Here is an 18,746-nt window from a genome sequence, read left to right on the forward strand (position 1 = left end):
AAAGAATAGCATCCATCGATATAAAAAATCAGCTCGTCTGCGCTCCAGTAAAAAAATCCGCGAAATATACCTTTTGTTGGCGAAAAATGATGTATAAATAATATATATTCAAACAACTGCAAAATAACTAACGAAAACTGCGAACAATAAACAATAACGATTGAGTTTGTTCACAGTTACAGCCTACTTTGTCACTATGAATCATGGTTGTGTGAACAAACGACAAAACACTCCAAGCAGGTCACATTTTCTCATTGATGTATCAAAAATCCCTATATGCACTATTTTTTGTTTGTTTTATTTCATTTCACTAGAATTATCTTAAATAGAGCTTCGCTAGATATTCAAATTTAGCCTATACGATTCTGTTTTCTAAATATAATTTCAGCTGTTTTCCAACAAAGACATATAACACACAATTGTTTGTATCTCCTTTTGTCACGCCAAAAAATAAAGAACGTTTACTTGTTTGTTTGTTTATTTTTTTTTCGTTTTGTTTTGAGCTAAAATGTAAAAAAGTTACGCTAATTCGATTAAGATATTCTGAGTTTCTCGTGGAAACGGGGAAGGGGAGTCCCCGCAATAATCTATAGCCGAAATGCTTCTTGTACATAAAATTCTGTTTTCACGTGGTTCAAAAAATGGTTCGATTGAATCCACCAATGATATGAACATCATTTGTGTCACTGGCAGGTTAGCTATACGCGGTTTCTTGTTAACAGGGTCCACACATAATAAGTCATTAAGCATAACTTAATTATACTAAATTTTGATATCTATAGGGGTAATTAAAAAAAAACCAATATTACGGGTAGTCGTAACCTTAAGCATTTAAAATTCGTTAAATTGAACAGATGATAACCATTGTAATGTTGTTAAATGTTTGTTTGTCCCCCCGATGTCTAGGACCAATTGGGGGAGTCAATATTAACAACTCCATGCGTTGTTAAGTCAGACGTAAGTTGTAGCGATTCGAAACTCAAAACAGATCTACACTCTATGCGCGTCGTCTAGAAACGGAAGAAAAGAAAAGTAGAGACCGTGTTCGTTTAACGCGGAGCCCCACCAACGCAGCCGTCATTGCAAAATACTATGAATTGTAGCCATTGTTGTTATCATCCTCATCGATGCTCTCATCCTCCCGGTTGTCTTCTGTCACGCTCTTGGTCAGCTTCGCGCGTTCCTGTTCGTATTCGACGAAATCGTCGAACAAGCTGGGCCAGGCTTCCGTGTCATCATACTGTGTAATATCACAGGTCTCCACAAAGTTAAGAAACATATTCCAGGTGTCCTTCGGGACGCCCCGGATGTTCTGATGCTGTTCGAGGAAATGCAACCACCGGGGCAGGATGTCCGGCGTGTGAACCGTAAACACTAGCCGCCACAGACTGATGGCCATGTCGAGCGAGAGTATCCGGTGGCCTGGCTCGAGCCCGAATCGGAATGTGAATCTGTACAGCAGCTTGAAGTCCTCCGAATCGTCCTCAAGTTTCTCGGTTATCTGCTTCAGTCGTACCTTCACATCGTCGATGCTGGCAGCGTTCATCTGTTGCAGGCCCTGAATGAACTCCGATTTCGTAAACTGGCACATCTGGGATGCGTCCAGACGCCAAGCCAACACCAGGATGGCGAAGTCGTCCGGCTTATAACCTAAATCACAGCACAGCCTTTCGATGCCTTCCGACAGGATCGCGTCCTCCTGGCCATCCTTGTACTCCTCGAACAGCTTGTTCAGATCGTTATCCGAGATTTGCGTCGCCAGATCTTTTCCTGGGAATACGGAATGTATGGTTTTATAATTACATATAATTACATTACATATAAGAAGGATAGGCAAAATTTTCGACAATTTTGAGGTGCTATAATATCGACAAATATATTTCTTTATAATAATAATAATACATTCCATACTTAGATTGTGTTTTTTTTGACAAAACAATTCCACTAATAAAAAACCCATTCCGTGGCTGCAGTTCTCCTGCTGCTGTCTATATTTTTCTCACGTCCGCCGTAAATTGTTCCGAGCTCTCGGCTTCCAAAATCAGCAAGTACTTTCGAGGACTTATAAGGATTAATTGCCTAGAAAGGAATTTGTACATGACACACTGAGTACGGTTACAGAGTTGATTGAAGATTGAAGCATCTGTTCCACAACCAACATTACACCCGCCGAAAGCTCAGCAGTCCGGTACCAGAGATGCTATGGTGTGCATGGCATTATCTGTTATTATTGAAATTCAAGAGTCATAAATAGTACTGCTACCGATTACTCTCTCGAGACTTGGCTCAATTACAACACCTTTCCCATGCGAATATTTGCAAGCGCATACACGTTTTGACGTTGGACTCAAATGGATTTTGAACGTTAATACATGGTGCGATTCCTTTTTTAAAGTACACGCCACTCAGTTAGTTGATGTCATAGCGGAGCGCTAGTGGTCTCGTTCAAGAGGGGATACTGTAAAATTTTGTCCCGACATGGTTCAGTCGCCATCATGCGTTGGAATAGTAAGGAGCGTGCCTTTGCCGTTGAGGTTTACTTTTCAAGCGGATGTTCGGTTATTGCAACACAGCGTGCATTTCGGAATCGCTTTAATTTAGCCCGGTTGGCCCCCGCCCCAGACGGCAAATCAATTGTTACATGGGTCACTACATTCAGACAAACTGCAAGTGCGACAAAAGGAAGAACTGAAGTCCCTCGGCCCGTTAGATCACCTGAGAACATTGAAGCAGTGAGAGCGTCAATGTTGCGATCGCCACGGCGTTCTGCGCGCAAATACGCATCTGCCCTTGGAAAATTTGGATTTGGGGGACACTTGGCAACAGCACACACTTCAAGGGCATCGATGGCTGTTTTGAGGGAACACTTTGCAGAGCGCCTTATCTCAATTAGAGGCGATTTGGAATGGCCGGCACGTTCTCCCGATCTGCCCCTATGTGAATTTTTTCTACGGGGTTTTTCGAAATCCCGTGTTTATGTGAACCGTCCAAGAACCCTACAAGATTTGAAAACCAACATCCAAGAAGAAATTGCCAACATAACATCTGCTATGCTAACAAGAGTCATGACAAACGCCAGAAATCGGTTTAGATTTGATCTTCAAAACAATGTAAATAAAAACTTTAGACATGTACCTACATTATAAAAAATAAATAAATATTTTCCGATGCATACAATAGTTTTTATTGAGTTTTGAAAAAAGGAAGTTATGCTGCAGCACCCTGTACTTCTTTGTCGGCTGAAAGAAATGGTATAATAAAAACTTCATTCGAAAATAAACTGTCTACGTGTTGTATGCTTGTTATTTATTGATCCAAAACATTGTTTCAACAGCTTAAAAATAGCTTTGAAAACGGACTATTGAAATAACACAAATCTATATATATGCCGGTGCCCGCTCGGAAACCCATTTAGTAGTGATGGCGATGTGACTGCAGTGACTGATCCCTAAGCATTCCTAAGCACTATGCTCTTCTCTTCCAATTCCATTTCTTTTCTGCCGCCGGACTGAACTGAAATCAAAGCGTCTGGAGAAATCGTCACAGCAGATACATGCAAGCTGTGAGTATTTTTTTTACTCACTTGCATTTGTGATAGACGGAGTGTAATTCGATGAGCAAGAATTATAGGGATTTGTTCGCTGATATACGTGATTAGAATGTGTAATAGCAGTAGAAAATAAAAGAAAGTGTTTGTTGTTATATGCTATATACTTAAACTGACCAGACGTCCCGCGTTACGCGGGACAGTCCCGCATTTCAACAAAATGTCCCGCGTAAGATTACCCGCGAAACGTCCCGCGTCCCGCGAAACGTCCCGCATTCGGCAAAAGAAACGAAAATGTCCTGCGATCTATCTATATTTCAATATTACAACTTGATTATGTTGTTTTCTTAAATGGATAAACCTCAAAGAAAACTTTTATTTGGCAGACTGTTCAAGAGCGCTTCTAATGCATTCACAAAGATTAATACGTTGAGCTGGTTTCATCGCACCGACAGTGGGCTTTTTGTTTAGAGAGTGTCAACTGGAACAAAATTGGAAAATGATTTTTATAAAAGCCCCCTATTGATCCGCAGGGACCAACGTGAGTCAGACGAAAAGTTCATCTTTGGTCCCCTAGCTCGGTCAGGGCTTAACGTTTTAAATAAGTCCGAAGAACTGGTGTATACTCGACTGGAAGAGGCAGGGTTGTTTGATGAAGTATCGTAAGTGAAGCGCTGGGCGGTCTTACGGAAGTTGGCCTGAACCTCAACCATGACCGATGAACATCTCATCTCGGCGTGATCTTTTACCTTTTCGTGGCTTTGGTGGTCGACTGGCTCTCCATTTTGGCCATTCGCGCAAAAGTTTTCTATAGGTCGCAGCTGGGGAATGTTCGGAAGGTTGGCGGTCTTCGCGATAATTGTTATCTCCAGCTGATCCATCCTCCAGTGATCTTTTGACATAATGGGCTGATCCCAGGTTCAGCATAAAGACCACATCACCTTCGCAATTTCCGGTAAGCACTTAGTACTGTATATCTCTCCGTTCACCATATGACTCGAAAGAAGAACGGCTTGGACATTCTCTTCACGTCTGTCAGAGAAGGACCTTCTTCGAGAACTTGATATATACGACGTCATCGCTTACCTGGGGAACGTAAAGTACGAGCATTCCATTCGGTAATTTGAAGAAAATTGCAGAATTTGAATCGTGCTCGCCAGGCGTAAATGCTCTGATTGAGTGAGTGATTTTCAGGCGTAAGCAAAATCTAAACCACCGAAAAATCACAATCGAGTGCCGATACTTGGAAAGAAATAACACAGATCAGTTTAGACTCGCTAAATTATGGTTTATGTTCACATAACATATATACATAACGTTTTGTTTTTTGTGTCCCGCGTTAGACCTCTGACCATCTGGTCACTTTATATATACTGAAAAAAAATTATAGGAGGTTGTGTCCAAGATACGACCGCATTGTTGACGTAGAACAACGCTGTTATTCTATATAAGTCGCTTATTCATACCTTCGGATATTATTCTATAATGCTTTGAAATTTTAGAAACAACTGCTTAGTAGAATAATCTCTGAAATGGTTTTTTCATTATAGAATTTGTTGACGATAATTAATTGATGATTCATTCTTGCCCTCGCAAAACAACACACTAGCTGATCGTAAGACGCAATTTATTTCATGTCAATGCAATGAGAATTTACCTCGAACGTTTTTCTTTTTTTTTGCCTTTTTCGCAATTGACATAGACTCAGCTAGACTCGATTATATACATGTTGCACCAGCACCATTATTCCACATCTCATAGCTACATAGCTATATCTTTGGCACCGCATGGAAACAATAACAATTACAACACTTGAAAGTATCAAATATCATGCTACATGTTATTTAGTATTGCCTTAAAGGAATCGCACCGCTAGGCATCCTTCGTACAACGCAAACCAAGCGCCAAACAAGCGTTCGCCATAGCATGCATACAGAGCCATACATTGGTGGCTTGAAACTACTAGGAATATAAAACACTTCTCATCATTCTGCGCTATTCTCAAAAGAAACGCTTCTGTTAATATTACTGGCCTCGAAAAAAGTTGTATTTCTTTCTCATGCTCGAGAGAAGCGCAGCTATCACCCTTAATGAAGGAAGTTTTGCTACTGGCAAGCGAAACCACATACAAAATTCCAGAACGACATTTACTTTCTCGATGACTAAACAAGCGAAATATACTCTTTTTGTTAATAACAACCTCGAAAACAGTAGCAATGAAGCATTGATCAATATTAGCGCTAATTCAATCCTAGCTGAAGGCAGTTTTGCAACTGGCACGCGAACCCAAATAACTTATAACATTCCAGTAAGACATTCAAGATGCTTGGTATTTCCCAAATATTTTTTTGACGCACAACCTTATGATGACGGAAAACAAACAATGTTAACTGCTTGGAAAAGACTGAATTATGCCACTAAGCTTGTACTCTGCTTAACACCCATCGATGCGAATTCGCTGATGAGTTTGTCAAGAGCGACCGCCTTCACCACAAGCGGGGAGAGCTTGATTTTGGTTGCTGCCTGGGTAACGGCGTTTACATTTTCAACCGACGCGCCGAAATCGCCTACTTCGCTGTTGTGAGATGCGGTGTCACACTCGCGAAGGCTCGGTTCAGTGCGAGCGCTTTTCACTGCACCAACATCGGGTGCATCACTGGATGACGCTTGCCTCGAAATATTATTGCCCCTGGCAATGCGTTCGTTTTTTGCAGGGCTCGAGCCTGCTTCCCTCTCCTTCTTCCTCATCATACCCTACACGAAGCGTCCAATTATGACGCGGAAAGAAGAACACACGATACGAATAACGCGAAAAACGAACAGAAAAACCAAACGACGATATCCAAGTTGGATTACCAATGGTGGGGTCCAATCTTAGATCGAAGCGCAGCGAAAGCAAAGTAAACTGGATTGCTCAACAGTCCGATGCCGAATGAAAGTTTGCCTCAGCGAGATCCACTGTTTATACTCTAGGCAAGTATTCCCCTTCATTCTTCTACTTTTCCTTTGTTCATGGGGACTTTGAATCCTACGATTTCCCCTCCGTTGGTCGTCGATAAGTTGCTCGTTATTGACAGGTCTGTTCGGGAAAGCACACAAATGGACAGAACAAATGTATGGGAAAATGGAAACGCCTCAAGTTTTCATGAATTTTAACCATTTACAAACCAGGGGATTCTAATGTATAGCATATTAAACAAATCTTACGGAATTTCCGATTCGTTTAGTATGTGAATCGCCAAAATCCGTTCGCGACAAAAATAGTTATTAACGTTAACTTTATTTCATAAAAACGTGACCTGTTTTCTGATTTGGCACCCTTAATGAAAGACGTAGTTCTACGTCAAAAAAGCATTGTGCATCCACAGTGCTCATGGATGGATCATGACTGGATTCCAGTGTTAACTGATTGTTACAGTTTCATGTTTGAATGCAATTTTGCTCGACGTGCTCTCTTTGCTCTCCTCCTAATGAGAGGAGCTGCCAATGATTAATTTGATGATTGAATGATCGTTTCGTGAGCGACAGGAAGCATAGAACGCTGCTAAGTATGATTCTGTCTCTTTCTTTTTGAAACTCTCTGCTTTCGTGTATTTATTTTATGGCTCAATTCTCAGTGCGAAAGTGTTGCCGTACAAGTTGTGTACGGTCGCGCGATAGGGCTCTTGCTACACATACATACAGAGCATCTGTTGGGCAAACATCACTTGATTACGTCCGTAATTTCTTTGCAGCAGCAGTGGATTTATTATCAATCAGCATCTTGCTCTTGATTTAAATATAAATGAACTATTTCTACTAGCGTGAAATTGTTAACAACACTAACATGAACTTTGTGAAACAGTTAGACAAGCTGTTTCCTGAACAAGAGTTTTTGTGTGACGCATGTTGCTTAATTTAGTAGCACTCATTTCACAATGTTCATTGAGCGACTTTTCCACTAGATTTGGATCGATTGGGGGTAAAAAGATTATCGACATGTTCGGATCAAGATCAGAGGCTCGAACTCACGTTTGAATGCTTCCTTGTATTTTCCATCAATTGGCCAACTGATGGTTTTTCTCCGTTTCCGATCAATTTGCTTTTAAACATATTAAACTTTTCCGCAGAGCATTCAGGTAGCCATAGCTGAGGGTTGGTGGCTTTTTTTCTGGCTGAATATGTCCTTAATTTTAACATGGTCAACCGCTTTTTTTGGCGGAACTAACCACCGATTAAGGATGTCTGCACAAGAATGTTGATTATAGTCTACTTCTTCACGAGACCAGCATTCCAGGGTAAAAAGCACATGCCTACATGGGAACATACTTCTCCTAATCCGACCATACAATCGCAATGTACAATTTGCACTGTTTCTGTGGAACTTTTTGAATAATCAATCTGCTTCCATTGATATGGATCATAGCCATAACAGAAATTTCTATTTTTCTCCGTGTATATGGCTTTGAAGCTAAAAGTAAACATTTTTATGTAATGATACATATGTTCGCATGTTATTAATATGGAATAGCGCGTAATTTTTGTAACTATTTCGCTAAAATAATTATTTAAACAAAGCCCAATCTTGTCGATCCATATAAATCCTATGCAGCAATCACTTTTGCCAGCCCAACAGATCACTAATACATATGCACGCTGCAAGCGCTCTATACCATCGCTTGAAAATGTTGAGCTGTTGAGCTGATGAGCTGTTGAGCTGTTGAGCTGTTGAGCTGTTGAGCTGTTCAGCTGCTGAGCTGTTGAGCTGTTGAGCTGCATAGCTGTGGAGCGCAAAAGCTGCAGAGAGTGAATTGCGAAACGCGAAAGGATTTTTCGTCTCCCGCGCTTCATGGCATGACGTCAGTTTGTTTTCGTGTATCCCTCTTCGTACTTTAGCTTTAGCAGAGATGCCAGACAGGAAAAAAGGTTTTTGTTTTGAAGATATTCAATCGTTCGTTACATCATTAAATTTTGACGTAGGACTACGTCTAACCGGAAGATATAGGGGGTGAAATGGAAATCTAGGCACTGAACAAGTAGGAAAAAATACAAGATTTGGAACGCTTATAACTCGAGCATTTCTCAATAGATCGCAAAGGTTTTTGCATCAATTGATAGGAAATATATCTACGCATCTATCATAACGAATAACATTTCATTTTTCTTGAGATAAATAATTGAATAATTGTGAAATATCAAGCATTGTCAAAATGCACTATGTGCCCATTTTTGATTGGTCCATTTTGTGCTCCTCAAATCGTACCGACCAAAACGGGCAACCAGAGCAGCAGCGAAATAGAATGAAGCACGATTCGGAAGGAAAAAGAAAAAAATGAACGAAACATTGGTCGCAGTCTCACACATGCGTAATTCTCGAGCCAGCCAGTCAGCTTAAAAATCCCCGCTCCGCTGCCGTAACGATCATTCTTTGTGTGGACACCGACTGGACAACATCGTTGCTGGACGAGCTGGACGGCGAGGGATCGAGTGCCTTTCTCAAGGCAAGAGGGCGGAGTTGGTAGCGCTGAAGTAGAGTAGAGTAGAGTTTTCAAAGGGCCTTTCTCAAGGCTAGAGACGAATGAACTGCAAAAGTTTAAAGTCTCTATAATACAATACCTTCCTTCCTTCCGTAACGATCATTCTCATTCAAACCGTACACCACATCGGTTCGCCTAGCAGGCGACATATAGTTTCGGCCACCGATGTTATCGAGTTAGCTGGCAAAGCTGCTCGCGACGATAATAAAACCCGCATTCGGAACAGAACACATTCGGTTCGGTGGACATCAAGACAACAGGCAGTTGCAGCGAGTGGCGAGTGGCAAACGCAATCGCAAAACGGCAGCAGGTAGCAGAAGAAAAAAAGTTTGTTCGTTATACAAACTGCTTTGGTGGCAAATCCAGAACAAGGCGGCATCGAGGGCGTTCGAAATGGTTTTTTTCAAAACCACGAGTACTAAGTTTTCTAAATTGGAACCATTCCATAAAACAAGGCGCTTTTCAGGGCCATTAAACCTTCCAAAAAAGAGTTTAGAAAATACAGTTAAATGCTTTCTAAAACATTATCCAAAATAATAATAAAACACAAATTGATTTTTTCATAATTTGTTTGCCAGGATCTGATGAGTATGTGAATTTGGCAGTTGTTCTGAGCTTATTGATAGTTGGGGACTTTCCTGATTATTCAATTTTCACCAATTCTTAAATTGTTTCCAGATTGAAAGTACAGTAATTTACAATTAGTTCGACATTTAGCTAATTGGACGGACATGTAATGCGACTTATTTAGTTGGACATTTTTCCAACTGTGAAAGCTGTGGCGAGTGGCAACAAATCGCTAAACAGGAAGGTTTAGCCGAACAAGATGGGAATATCGAGTGATAACAAAACAATAAACTCTTTAGATTGAAGATAATTTTGTGATCCTGAAAAGGACCCTTTTTAGCCTTCATGTAAATCCAATGAGCGAACAAATCGTAATGAATGTATTTTTTTGCCATCGCTCCCTTTTAACGCTCATTCGTTCGTCTCGTTGGACTCGCCCCTCTGGCTGAGTCTGCCGATTTGTATCTATCCTGTGAGTGTGTACCGCTAGAGTATAAAACACGCGGACCCCAAAAAAATATCTTATTTTCTTTCAAACCGTAAACCCGTGTGGTTGTACGGCATCGGCATCGTGGACGTAACAAAGGAGGACAAGTTAAGGGAAAGGCAAAGTCTCACTCGAACCGTGCAGGTCTCCAGTTCCCTGTTGGTCGCATTCACTGATTGCTCCGCAAGGGTAACTAGGCCGAACGGATTGGTGCCGGAGCACCAGTATACCTAACAGCGATTATAGAGTTTCGGCCGTCGGAGTGCTCGAGTTGGCTTGCAAAGCTGCTCACGACAATCAGAAAACCCGCATCAAGAACAGCAGCTTCGGTTCGGCGCTCATCAAGGTAACAATTAGTTTCAGTGAGTGGCAAAGTGTTCCTCCGGCACGTCGCATTAAATGTAATTTACTGAACAACATGTCACAAGCTGGATGGGAAGAAATCTTCCAACTGTGAAAGCTGTGGCGAGTGGCAAACGCAATAGCTAAACAGGAAGGTTTAACCGAACAAGATGGGAATATCGAGTGATAACAAAAACACAACACCAAAGGTTCTTTTCAGAACCATCAACATATTCATAAAGAGTAAACAGTAAACTAATCCATTTTTCAGGTAGATAGGTAGGTATTCACGTAGAAGAAGAAAATAAAACAATATATTTAAAATATATATTTAACAAAAGCTGTCCCGTTTGTATAGTCCTACGTCACTCCGGTTATGTCCCCGACATTACCCACCCGTCTTTTTCTTATATGGCCAAACAAAATAATAAACATTATTATATGCTTGTAAATAAATTTTATATATTACATTGTTATTTAAACATTACTGTGGAAACACATACATTTATTTCCGCGTGCTGAATCAAAACAATTCAGAAAACCACCCGGCATAAATGTTGATTGATACTGGTCCTTTTGTTACCTTTGTGATCGTGAATAATTATTTCTCGTTGCACCTATTAGTGGATTTATTTTTATATCCTCGGATGCAAAAAAAAAATCTGGATGGTTTTTTCAAAAAACGTTGTCTCGGCCAATATTCCTGGAGGCATTTTATTTGGCTACTGCTGGTTTTTCTGTTGTTTAAGTTCAGCATATCCTAAGCATCTTCTATGTTGGATTTCAGCATTCAGAATTTGTTGTATATTATATTATTAGAATTCATATCAGTTCTAGTTTTTGTACAATTACAAATTAAATTCGTTTATTTTTTGCTTTCCGTCTATTAAGAAAATGCACACTATGCAATGTCCCATGGTGATTACGTTTCATATGCAATTGTGTAGACAACTGCAAAATTCAACTGAGCTCAAGAGCTGATCCAAATGAACAGCTCACTTGTATGAGCTGAACGGCTCTGAGCCGCTCACCATGATGAGCTGATTTGCCCACCTCTACCTTGAAGTGGATTTGCACAAATTATATTTTATCAATTAGAAATAATTTCAACAAACAAAAAATTAAGTAGGAAGCATGCACTGATATATATATATATATATATATATATATATATATATATATATATATATATATATATATATATATATATATATATATATATATATATATATATATATATATATAACTTCAATTGAGAAAGCCTGTAGCTTCGATAAAAATGATGACGTGAAGATAATAAAATACATTTTCAAGCCGCAAATTTCTAGTTTGGGGATATCGCACGTACATATTTTCAATTCGATGTATATATGCGTGGTGGACAAAAGACATTGCAATTAAAATTATAGCGTTTTTTGTTTGCTTTCAAAGTTTCTATAGTTTTTAAAATATATTCCCAATAACAATCCAATCAACCTTATTATTCCGCATCCATTTGATTCATAGAAACTTTAAGTAGAACTATTTACTACAGAGGTATTCTCTACCGAATGAAAACTTATCCTTTAATTTTGAATAGAGAATATTTCATGAAATAATGAGCCAGAGCAAATCGCTCGTCTAATTGGCCACTACAAATTTGGAAACATTCCATACACGGCCCAGTTGTTACTTTGACGAATGCATTATAATATAACAAAGTTATAGCGTTTCGAAAATCACTCAAAATTTTCGATGTTGCATTTTGCTCCTCTATTTTTTTTTGTCGAGTGTGGTGCTTTGCCCACTCCGGAATACGATCGGATATGTTCGTTCATTTACGCTCTCGATTTACTTTTATTCATCAGTGCAATACGAAACCTTTCCCGCCATAGTTCGAGGAATTTTCAGCGGGTAAAACATAAAACCACAAAATTTTAAGTTTCTTCTTTACCTCTAAAAATTACTTGGTTCCATTAATTTCAATGTTAGAGTCAGTTCAAGCCATAAAATTGGGCTCAAGAAAAGTTCAACAACTCTGTCCTAGTTGGGAATTGGCCATATGCGTGGAAGGGGTGATTTTACACGCAATACTATATGAAAAACTATACAGACATTATTATCCTCAGACTAACTGTTCTCGAGATATAATGATGAAATATAAAGACGAAAAATCATTTACGCATATCATGAAATCTCAACCATTATTCGTTTAATTTTCATAGTTTTGGGCTATGAGAGTCTATGCACACCTCGTAACTGTAAAAGTTCGATCATAGGAAATAGCTTAGTCATTCACAGTTTACGTGAGATATTTTTATAATACAGATTTCAATGAGAAAGAATATATGAATGTTTGACTGGGCAGCACTCTCAGGTGGCTCAATCCGTTTATTGATAAATACGGAGAGTTTGAAATTCTGAAAAATGCATTGTTTAATTTAATTTTGAATGCATAGGTGATAGTATTTAAAAAAATATTCCTCCTGTTCACGTGGACTCAGTCTATACTCCGTCCCTCCTCTTCGTGGACAAATGTGGACATTTTTTCCCCCCTAGTTGTCCTCCTAAAGTTGTCCACGTGGCATGTGGACAGCCCCTTACTCGACTGGCTCAATTCTCATCTGGTTAACCATTCAATGTCTGTCAAAATTAATGATACTCAGTCACATCAGGTGACCCACAAGACAGCCACATTGTACCTAATGATTATTACTATCTAGAAGACGCACATTTTCTTCAACAAAAACATTTTTCTCAAATGATGAAATTTTCTCCAAATGATGCTCGGTAATCAGATGAGTCTGAATGTTGACAAAAGCTCGGTAGTTTTGTTTTATCGTAAGTGCTTCCTTCTTATTCAATAATTTTGGCGTAACGTCTTTACAACATGGCCTGATTCACAATATTTCTCCAATTAACTGGTTCGTAGCTATCTCTTTCCGATTCCGCAGGCACTCCGTGCTCACCAGCGCCTGATTCACTTGGTCTAATCACCTTGCTTCTCGTCGTCTCGTACGCGCCTGATTCCCGATGTACTTCATGCAGAATAGTTGTCCAACATTTTTGTAACATGTCCTGCCAAGCGTATCCTTCCAGCTTTGATCACTTTATAGATACTAGCTGAATCGATAACCTGCTTTAGTTCGTAGTTAAGCTAAGTTTGACCACAAATGTTTGTGGGAAACCGCGACTTCTCATCGCGAACTCATTCCCGCCGATCACTACATCGCTGCATAATCGGACTCTGTGGTCTTCGGATCCGGGTACTCCTGTGGCCGAGTGTTTTGCGTCCCACATTATCATGGTTCGGGTTCGATTCCCATTCTGGTCGGGGGATATTTTGTCAAAAAAAATTAAAAATAATACCTACGTTGAGAAGGCAAAAGTTCCACTGGAAACGTTAGTACCATCCAAGAGAAAGGTGTTCGGATCCGGAACTCGACAAGAATCCGGTTTCAGACGGAATAATTCTCACTTCAAATCTCTTTGATCCGCAAGTCAAACGCCGCTCTTAACATGACACCTTCTAGCGCAATGTTGAATATCAGACAAGAGAAACCATCACCATGCCGAAGCCCCCTGCGTGACATGAATGAGTCAGATGATCCACCGGATACTCACACACAGTATTGTATTCTATCTATAAAACCTTAATCAGTCTGGTCAGCTTCACGGGGAAGCTGTTTTCGTCCATGATTTTTCATAGCTCTTTCCGTGTTATCGAATCATATGTGGCTTTAAAGTCAATGAATAGATTGTGCGTTTGTACTCATGTTATTTCTGGAGGATCTGGAGGATCTTCCGCAAAGTAAAGTAGTAAACCAACCTTCGATGAAGCCGACCCGCAAACCTCCCACAAACCTGTTCGTAAGTGGCGATAGACGACGGAACATGATTTGGGAAAGCGCTTTGTAGACAGTATTCAGGCAGGAGGTTACATGAAAGTTTTCACAATCTAATATGTCGTCTTTCTTGAAAATAAGGCCATCTTTAGACTCTATTGGTAACTGTTCTGATGATTGTTCTTTAACTACTGAAACATAAATTTCCATTTCTGTAGTGTTCGTAAACCACCATAATATATCTGCGAGACCATGAAACTGTATCAAATTTGCTGTTGAAGGGTGCAAGAATTCAAATTGGATAATATTTGATAAGAATAGAGCACTTCAATATAATCGACAAAGTCGCTATTTTTAGTACCTCCTCTATATCCCAAAAAATTAATCCCGGCATACCTGCCACACTGCTCCCATCCTGGAGGGCGTTCAAATTTCCATTGAGAAGCCCAATGGTTTTCTTGAAACTACCACTTTTCCTCTCGGTTCCAACTGGGGTCGCTCTAATTGGACTAGCCGATAGCAAGTCATCGGTTTCTGTTGGAAGATAAAGGACATTAAGCAAGTTGTCATGCAAATCAGACCTCGCTCACCGTGAATTCCCGCATCAGAATCGATTATAACTGTCTCTGGTCCAGGCCCGCTGATACCCGCTGTGGCAGGAATGGTTACAGTCTGATTCGGGGGCGCCTTAAAGCAGGTCAAACAACTTCCCATCGCACAGTTGCGCAGCACTTCTCCTAATTTTTCGGCTCCTAAAATCCTTCCTCCGGTCCAAATAAATGGCCCTATTATCTCCCGAGATGAATTGCACAAAGCCGGATACTACCGGATGACTCGATACTCATTCTCTTGTTTTTTGTTTTATTTCCGCGGATTCAAACCGGTGATATGAAAACGAGTGCAAACGGCGGTGGAAATCCAACTTTAGCGTATTCGAATCCGAGCCATTGTAGGAGCTTCGGTATGTTGGCACACACGATTGATTTAATGAATGATGATGATTGGCACTTGTACAGTTAGGCTAGATTTTGGTATCGTTCTCTACTTTGCTGCTGCTTTTCGTCTTGCCTTATGGTACCTAAAATGAAAATCACAAAGATAGTATTATTGTTGTTCTTGTTTTCCTTCGCTGATTCGGCTAACATCTGAGTCATTGCCATATTTGAGAACAAGTTTCATGAAAACATATAAATGGGCGATGATTGGCATTCCCAAATGATAATAACTCTCATTATTTTGGAAAATTTTACGACGGTAATCACATAGTGAATTATTTATATTTCCCCTAAACATTTCAATCGCGAACAGACATGTAAAGATGTTCCAGTCACAACCAGATTCACAACATAAAAACCCATTTTTGGCTAATTCATCTTAGTCCGAACACTGACTGTTGTTTTCCAGCGACAAACAGCAAAACTCATACCAACCATAACAATTATCTACAACATTTTCGGTTGAAAATCACAATTTTTGTTACCTTTTTGTAATTCTCCAGTCTGCCAAATTTATGTTCCACAATCACTCGCCTTCTTTTTGCTACAACACAACTGTCACGGATGGCCGGCTGCTTTCTGAAACAACCGCTGATGTTGCGAAGCGCTGCGATCGGTTAGAAGCGTGTAGTGTGCAACATTTTTATTTGTCACATGTGCGCACAGTGGCAAAGGATGAAGCGAACGGGAATTGACTGCGACTGAAATAGAAATTATACTATAAAGGAGGCTATTTAGTTTGTTGCTTTTTAGATAACATTTTTCTCTTCTTTTCTCTTAATAATCACCATGCAATCATCTGTCTTTTATCTGTAATATGTATTATTGAATAAAATGCAAATTGATACCTGTGTATAAGCAGGATGTTAGATAGTTGATCCAGAATCTTTCAACAAGACGAAAAGTTTTTTTTATGCAAATTACCTTTTCAAGCATATACTGAAATCTCGACCATGACCGACCATGACAGAGTAAACTTGCTTAAACACGTTGAGTGCCACGGTTTTATGGCGACTCTATGGACATTTTAAACGTATTAGGGTCATCGTTTCTTATCGAAAAAAAGTAAGAAATACAGTAGCAAAACATTTTTTTTTTCCAATATATATATATATATATATATATATATATATATATAACATATATATATATATATATATATATATATATATATATATATATATATATATATATATATATATATATATATATATATATATATTATTATTATTATTATTATTATTTTTACTTAGTCGCGGCAATACATACACACACTCTATTTACAGATGCACGGGCCGAAGGTTGTGCAGTCCACTGATGATGCAACAAGAGCCAAAAGTTGTACCGCTCATGACTACTCTACACGAGCTGATGATTGCGCCGGCTAGTGACTATTCTATCCTGGATTTCTCGAGTCGAGAAAGACGCACCACGCTAGATATGGGGTACAGACTAGGGGGCGTTACTGATTAATGGTCAGCTGCATCGCAATAGGAAGTATCCCGTGTCGGACACAAGGACAGAGCATTGGAGACAGCAACATCCCAATTACGAAAACACTTTTAATACTAACCTCGAGCCAACCGCGACTAATCGGTTACAAAATTCTAACATAGTTGTAAGCAAACATTGTCGAAATATTGAACTCCCGACCCCGTTCATTTATACGTTGCTAGTAGCTGACCTGTCAATGATCAGCTACTGACCCGGTGGACTCGCTTGACAATTGGTTGACTCGCCTTGTCCGTTCACACAGTGTGAGCTGCTGGCGAGAAAGTAGATATTACGGCACGGGTTTACCAGGGATGCCAGGCGATTTTTCAAATGTCAAAACTGTTGGATTTAATTGCTCCACAAATACAACGCCAAGATACACTCATGAGGGATGCTGTACCTGCAACAGTAAAATTAGAAATGACATTGATGTGCCTTTCTTCTGGAATGTTCAGATTGTTGTCGGTATTTTTTAGAATCTCGAAAGCATCTATAGCTGAGATAATTCCGGAAGTATGTGATGCTATAAATGGCAGTCTTAAAGATTTTTTTAAATTTTATTTAATTCGCCTTGCCAGCAGCTTCGTATACCAATTTGTGAAATGAAAATGATAGTAGATTTTCATGCGGAATAAATACGCGTCAAAAAATAAAATAATGAATGAAAATGTACTTATTTAAATCGAATATGTATTCTGTTTCTTAGAAAAATACTTTTTTTTTGCAAGTTGTGAGTGAATTTTGAATGAAAATTGTGCCTGATAATGATTCTATATTAGAGATTCTTTAGAAAACTATCTCAAAAAGAAAGCGAGCGAAACAAAAATACAACGATTTCGTTCAGAAACTATGAGGGTTTTATTTGTTCTTCCAATTATTTTCATGTCTATAAATATCTTCGCATATTTTCAAATATCTTAAAAATAGAGACATTTCTTTACATTTGGCATCCCTGATTCGAACGCTAAATTCCGTTTTGACGTTTTGAGGGATGCGAGTGCGAGTAAATTAAAAAAAACTTTGAAGTAGCTCGCACACCGGATCACACATGACACTAACTGGCATGATGTGTTCACACGGTGTGAGTAGCTGCACTGCAGTAACTGACTAGACCGACTCGTATACTTACTCGCACCGTCTGAACCCGGCTTTAGGCTGACGCCATATGAGCCCTAATAAAAATATATATTTTGGATATGAAAAAAAATAACGTTTGCATTTTTAAAAATGGATTTTTTTCGGATGATGATAAAGAAAAACTAAAACAGATAAGTTCGGAGTTCGATAAATTTTTCATGGAAGGCATATATTATATTATATTAGCTTACTTGTATATTATATTATATTAGCTTATTATATTATATTAGCTTACTTGCAAACAAATTGTACGCCCTTGCGAGCGGCCTTCCGGTAGTTAACCGGAACATTCGCCATGGCGGACGAAAACATGCGTGTAGGCATGTTTTTGAGTTCTTACTCCGTTTTATTTATCAATTTCTTCTCAGTTTTTGCGACAAAATTGTTGGGGTAGATCTTACGCTTCAGGTTTGCCCAGAAATTCTCGATGAATTCTCGATCTCGGGACGTTGGACGGGTTCGCCGCCTTGGGTACCACATCGATATCCAGCCGCTTCATCTTCTCTAACGATCGCTTCGAGTAATGGGCTGACCATAAGGTATTTCTTGATGAACGACGCAGCTTCCGGCAGGCACTTCGTACTATAAATTTTCGCGTACACGGCCAATCCGGAGCTGAAGAAGAGCGACTTTGACATCCCCTCCTCGCTGGTTGTCAGCCACAACAGCACCTTCTTGGGTAACTTGGTATGTGAAATAAACTTCACTTCGGATCCCACTTTCTTCGTGGGGGGAGTAAAATACGAAGTGCCCTGCCAATCGTTGTTATCCAGGACCGCCACGTCGCGATTCGCCGGGAAAATCGACTTGACCGTCTTATTCAGCCACTGCCGCTGC

General features: G+C 39.6%; 1 protein-coding gene across 1 annotated transcript; it reads right to left on the reverse strand.

Moving 5' to 3' along the window:
• Positions 1-277: 277 nt before the first annotated feature.
• On the reverse strand, positions 278-15,904 carry LOC129769976 (DCN1-like protein 3). Its single transcript, XM_055772524.1, has 4 exons — positions 15,764-15,904; positions 14,874-15,361; positions 14,680-14,817; positions 278-1,770 (listed from the first exon to the last, which is right to left on the reverse strand). Exons 2-4 carry the CDS (start codon positions 14,995-14,997, stop codon positions 1,091-1,093), a joined length of 942 nt encoding a protein of 313 aa, XP_055628499.1. The 5' UTR covers positions 14,998-15,361; positions 15,764-15,904; the 3' UTR covers positions 278-1,090.
• Positions 15,905-18,746: the final 2,842 nt, after the last annotated feature.

Source organism: Toxorhynchites rutilus, chromosome 2, assembly GCF_029784135.1.
Source record: "Toxorhynchites rutilus septentrionalis strain SRP chromosome 2, ASM2978413v1, whole genome shotgun sequence".
In the NCBI taxonomy this organism is placed as follows: Eukaryota; Metazoa; Arthropoda; class Insecta; order Diptera; family Culicidae; genus Toxorhynchites; species Toxorhynchites rutilus.

Bases quoted from the DNA above. Each gene is read 5' to 3' on its own strand.
- LOC129769976 (XM_055772524.1), bottom strand. From the start codon at position 14,997: ATGGGAAGTTGTTTGACCTGCTTTAAGGCGCCCCCGAATCAGACTGTA. The intron at 14,818-14,873 runs GTGAGCGAGGTC...ATCTTCCAACAG, and splicing joins TTCTGATGCGGGAATTCACG to AAACCGATGACTTGCTATCG. The intron at 1,771-14,679 runs GTATGCCGGGAT...CCGTATTCCCAG, and splicing joins GGATGGGAGCAGTGTGGCAG to GAAAAGATCTGGCGACGCAA.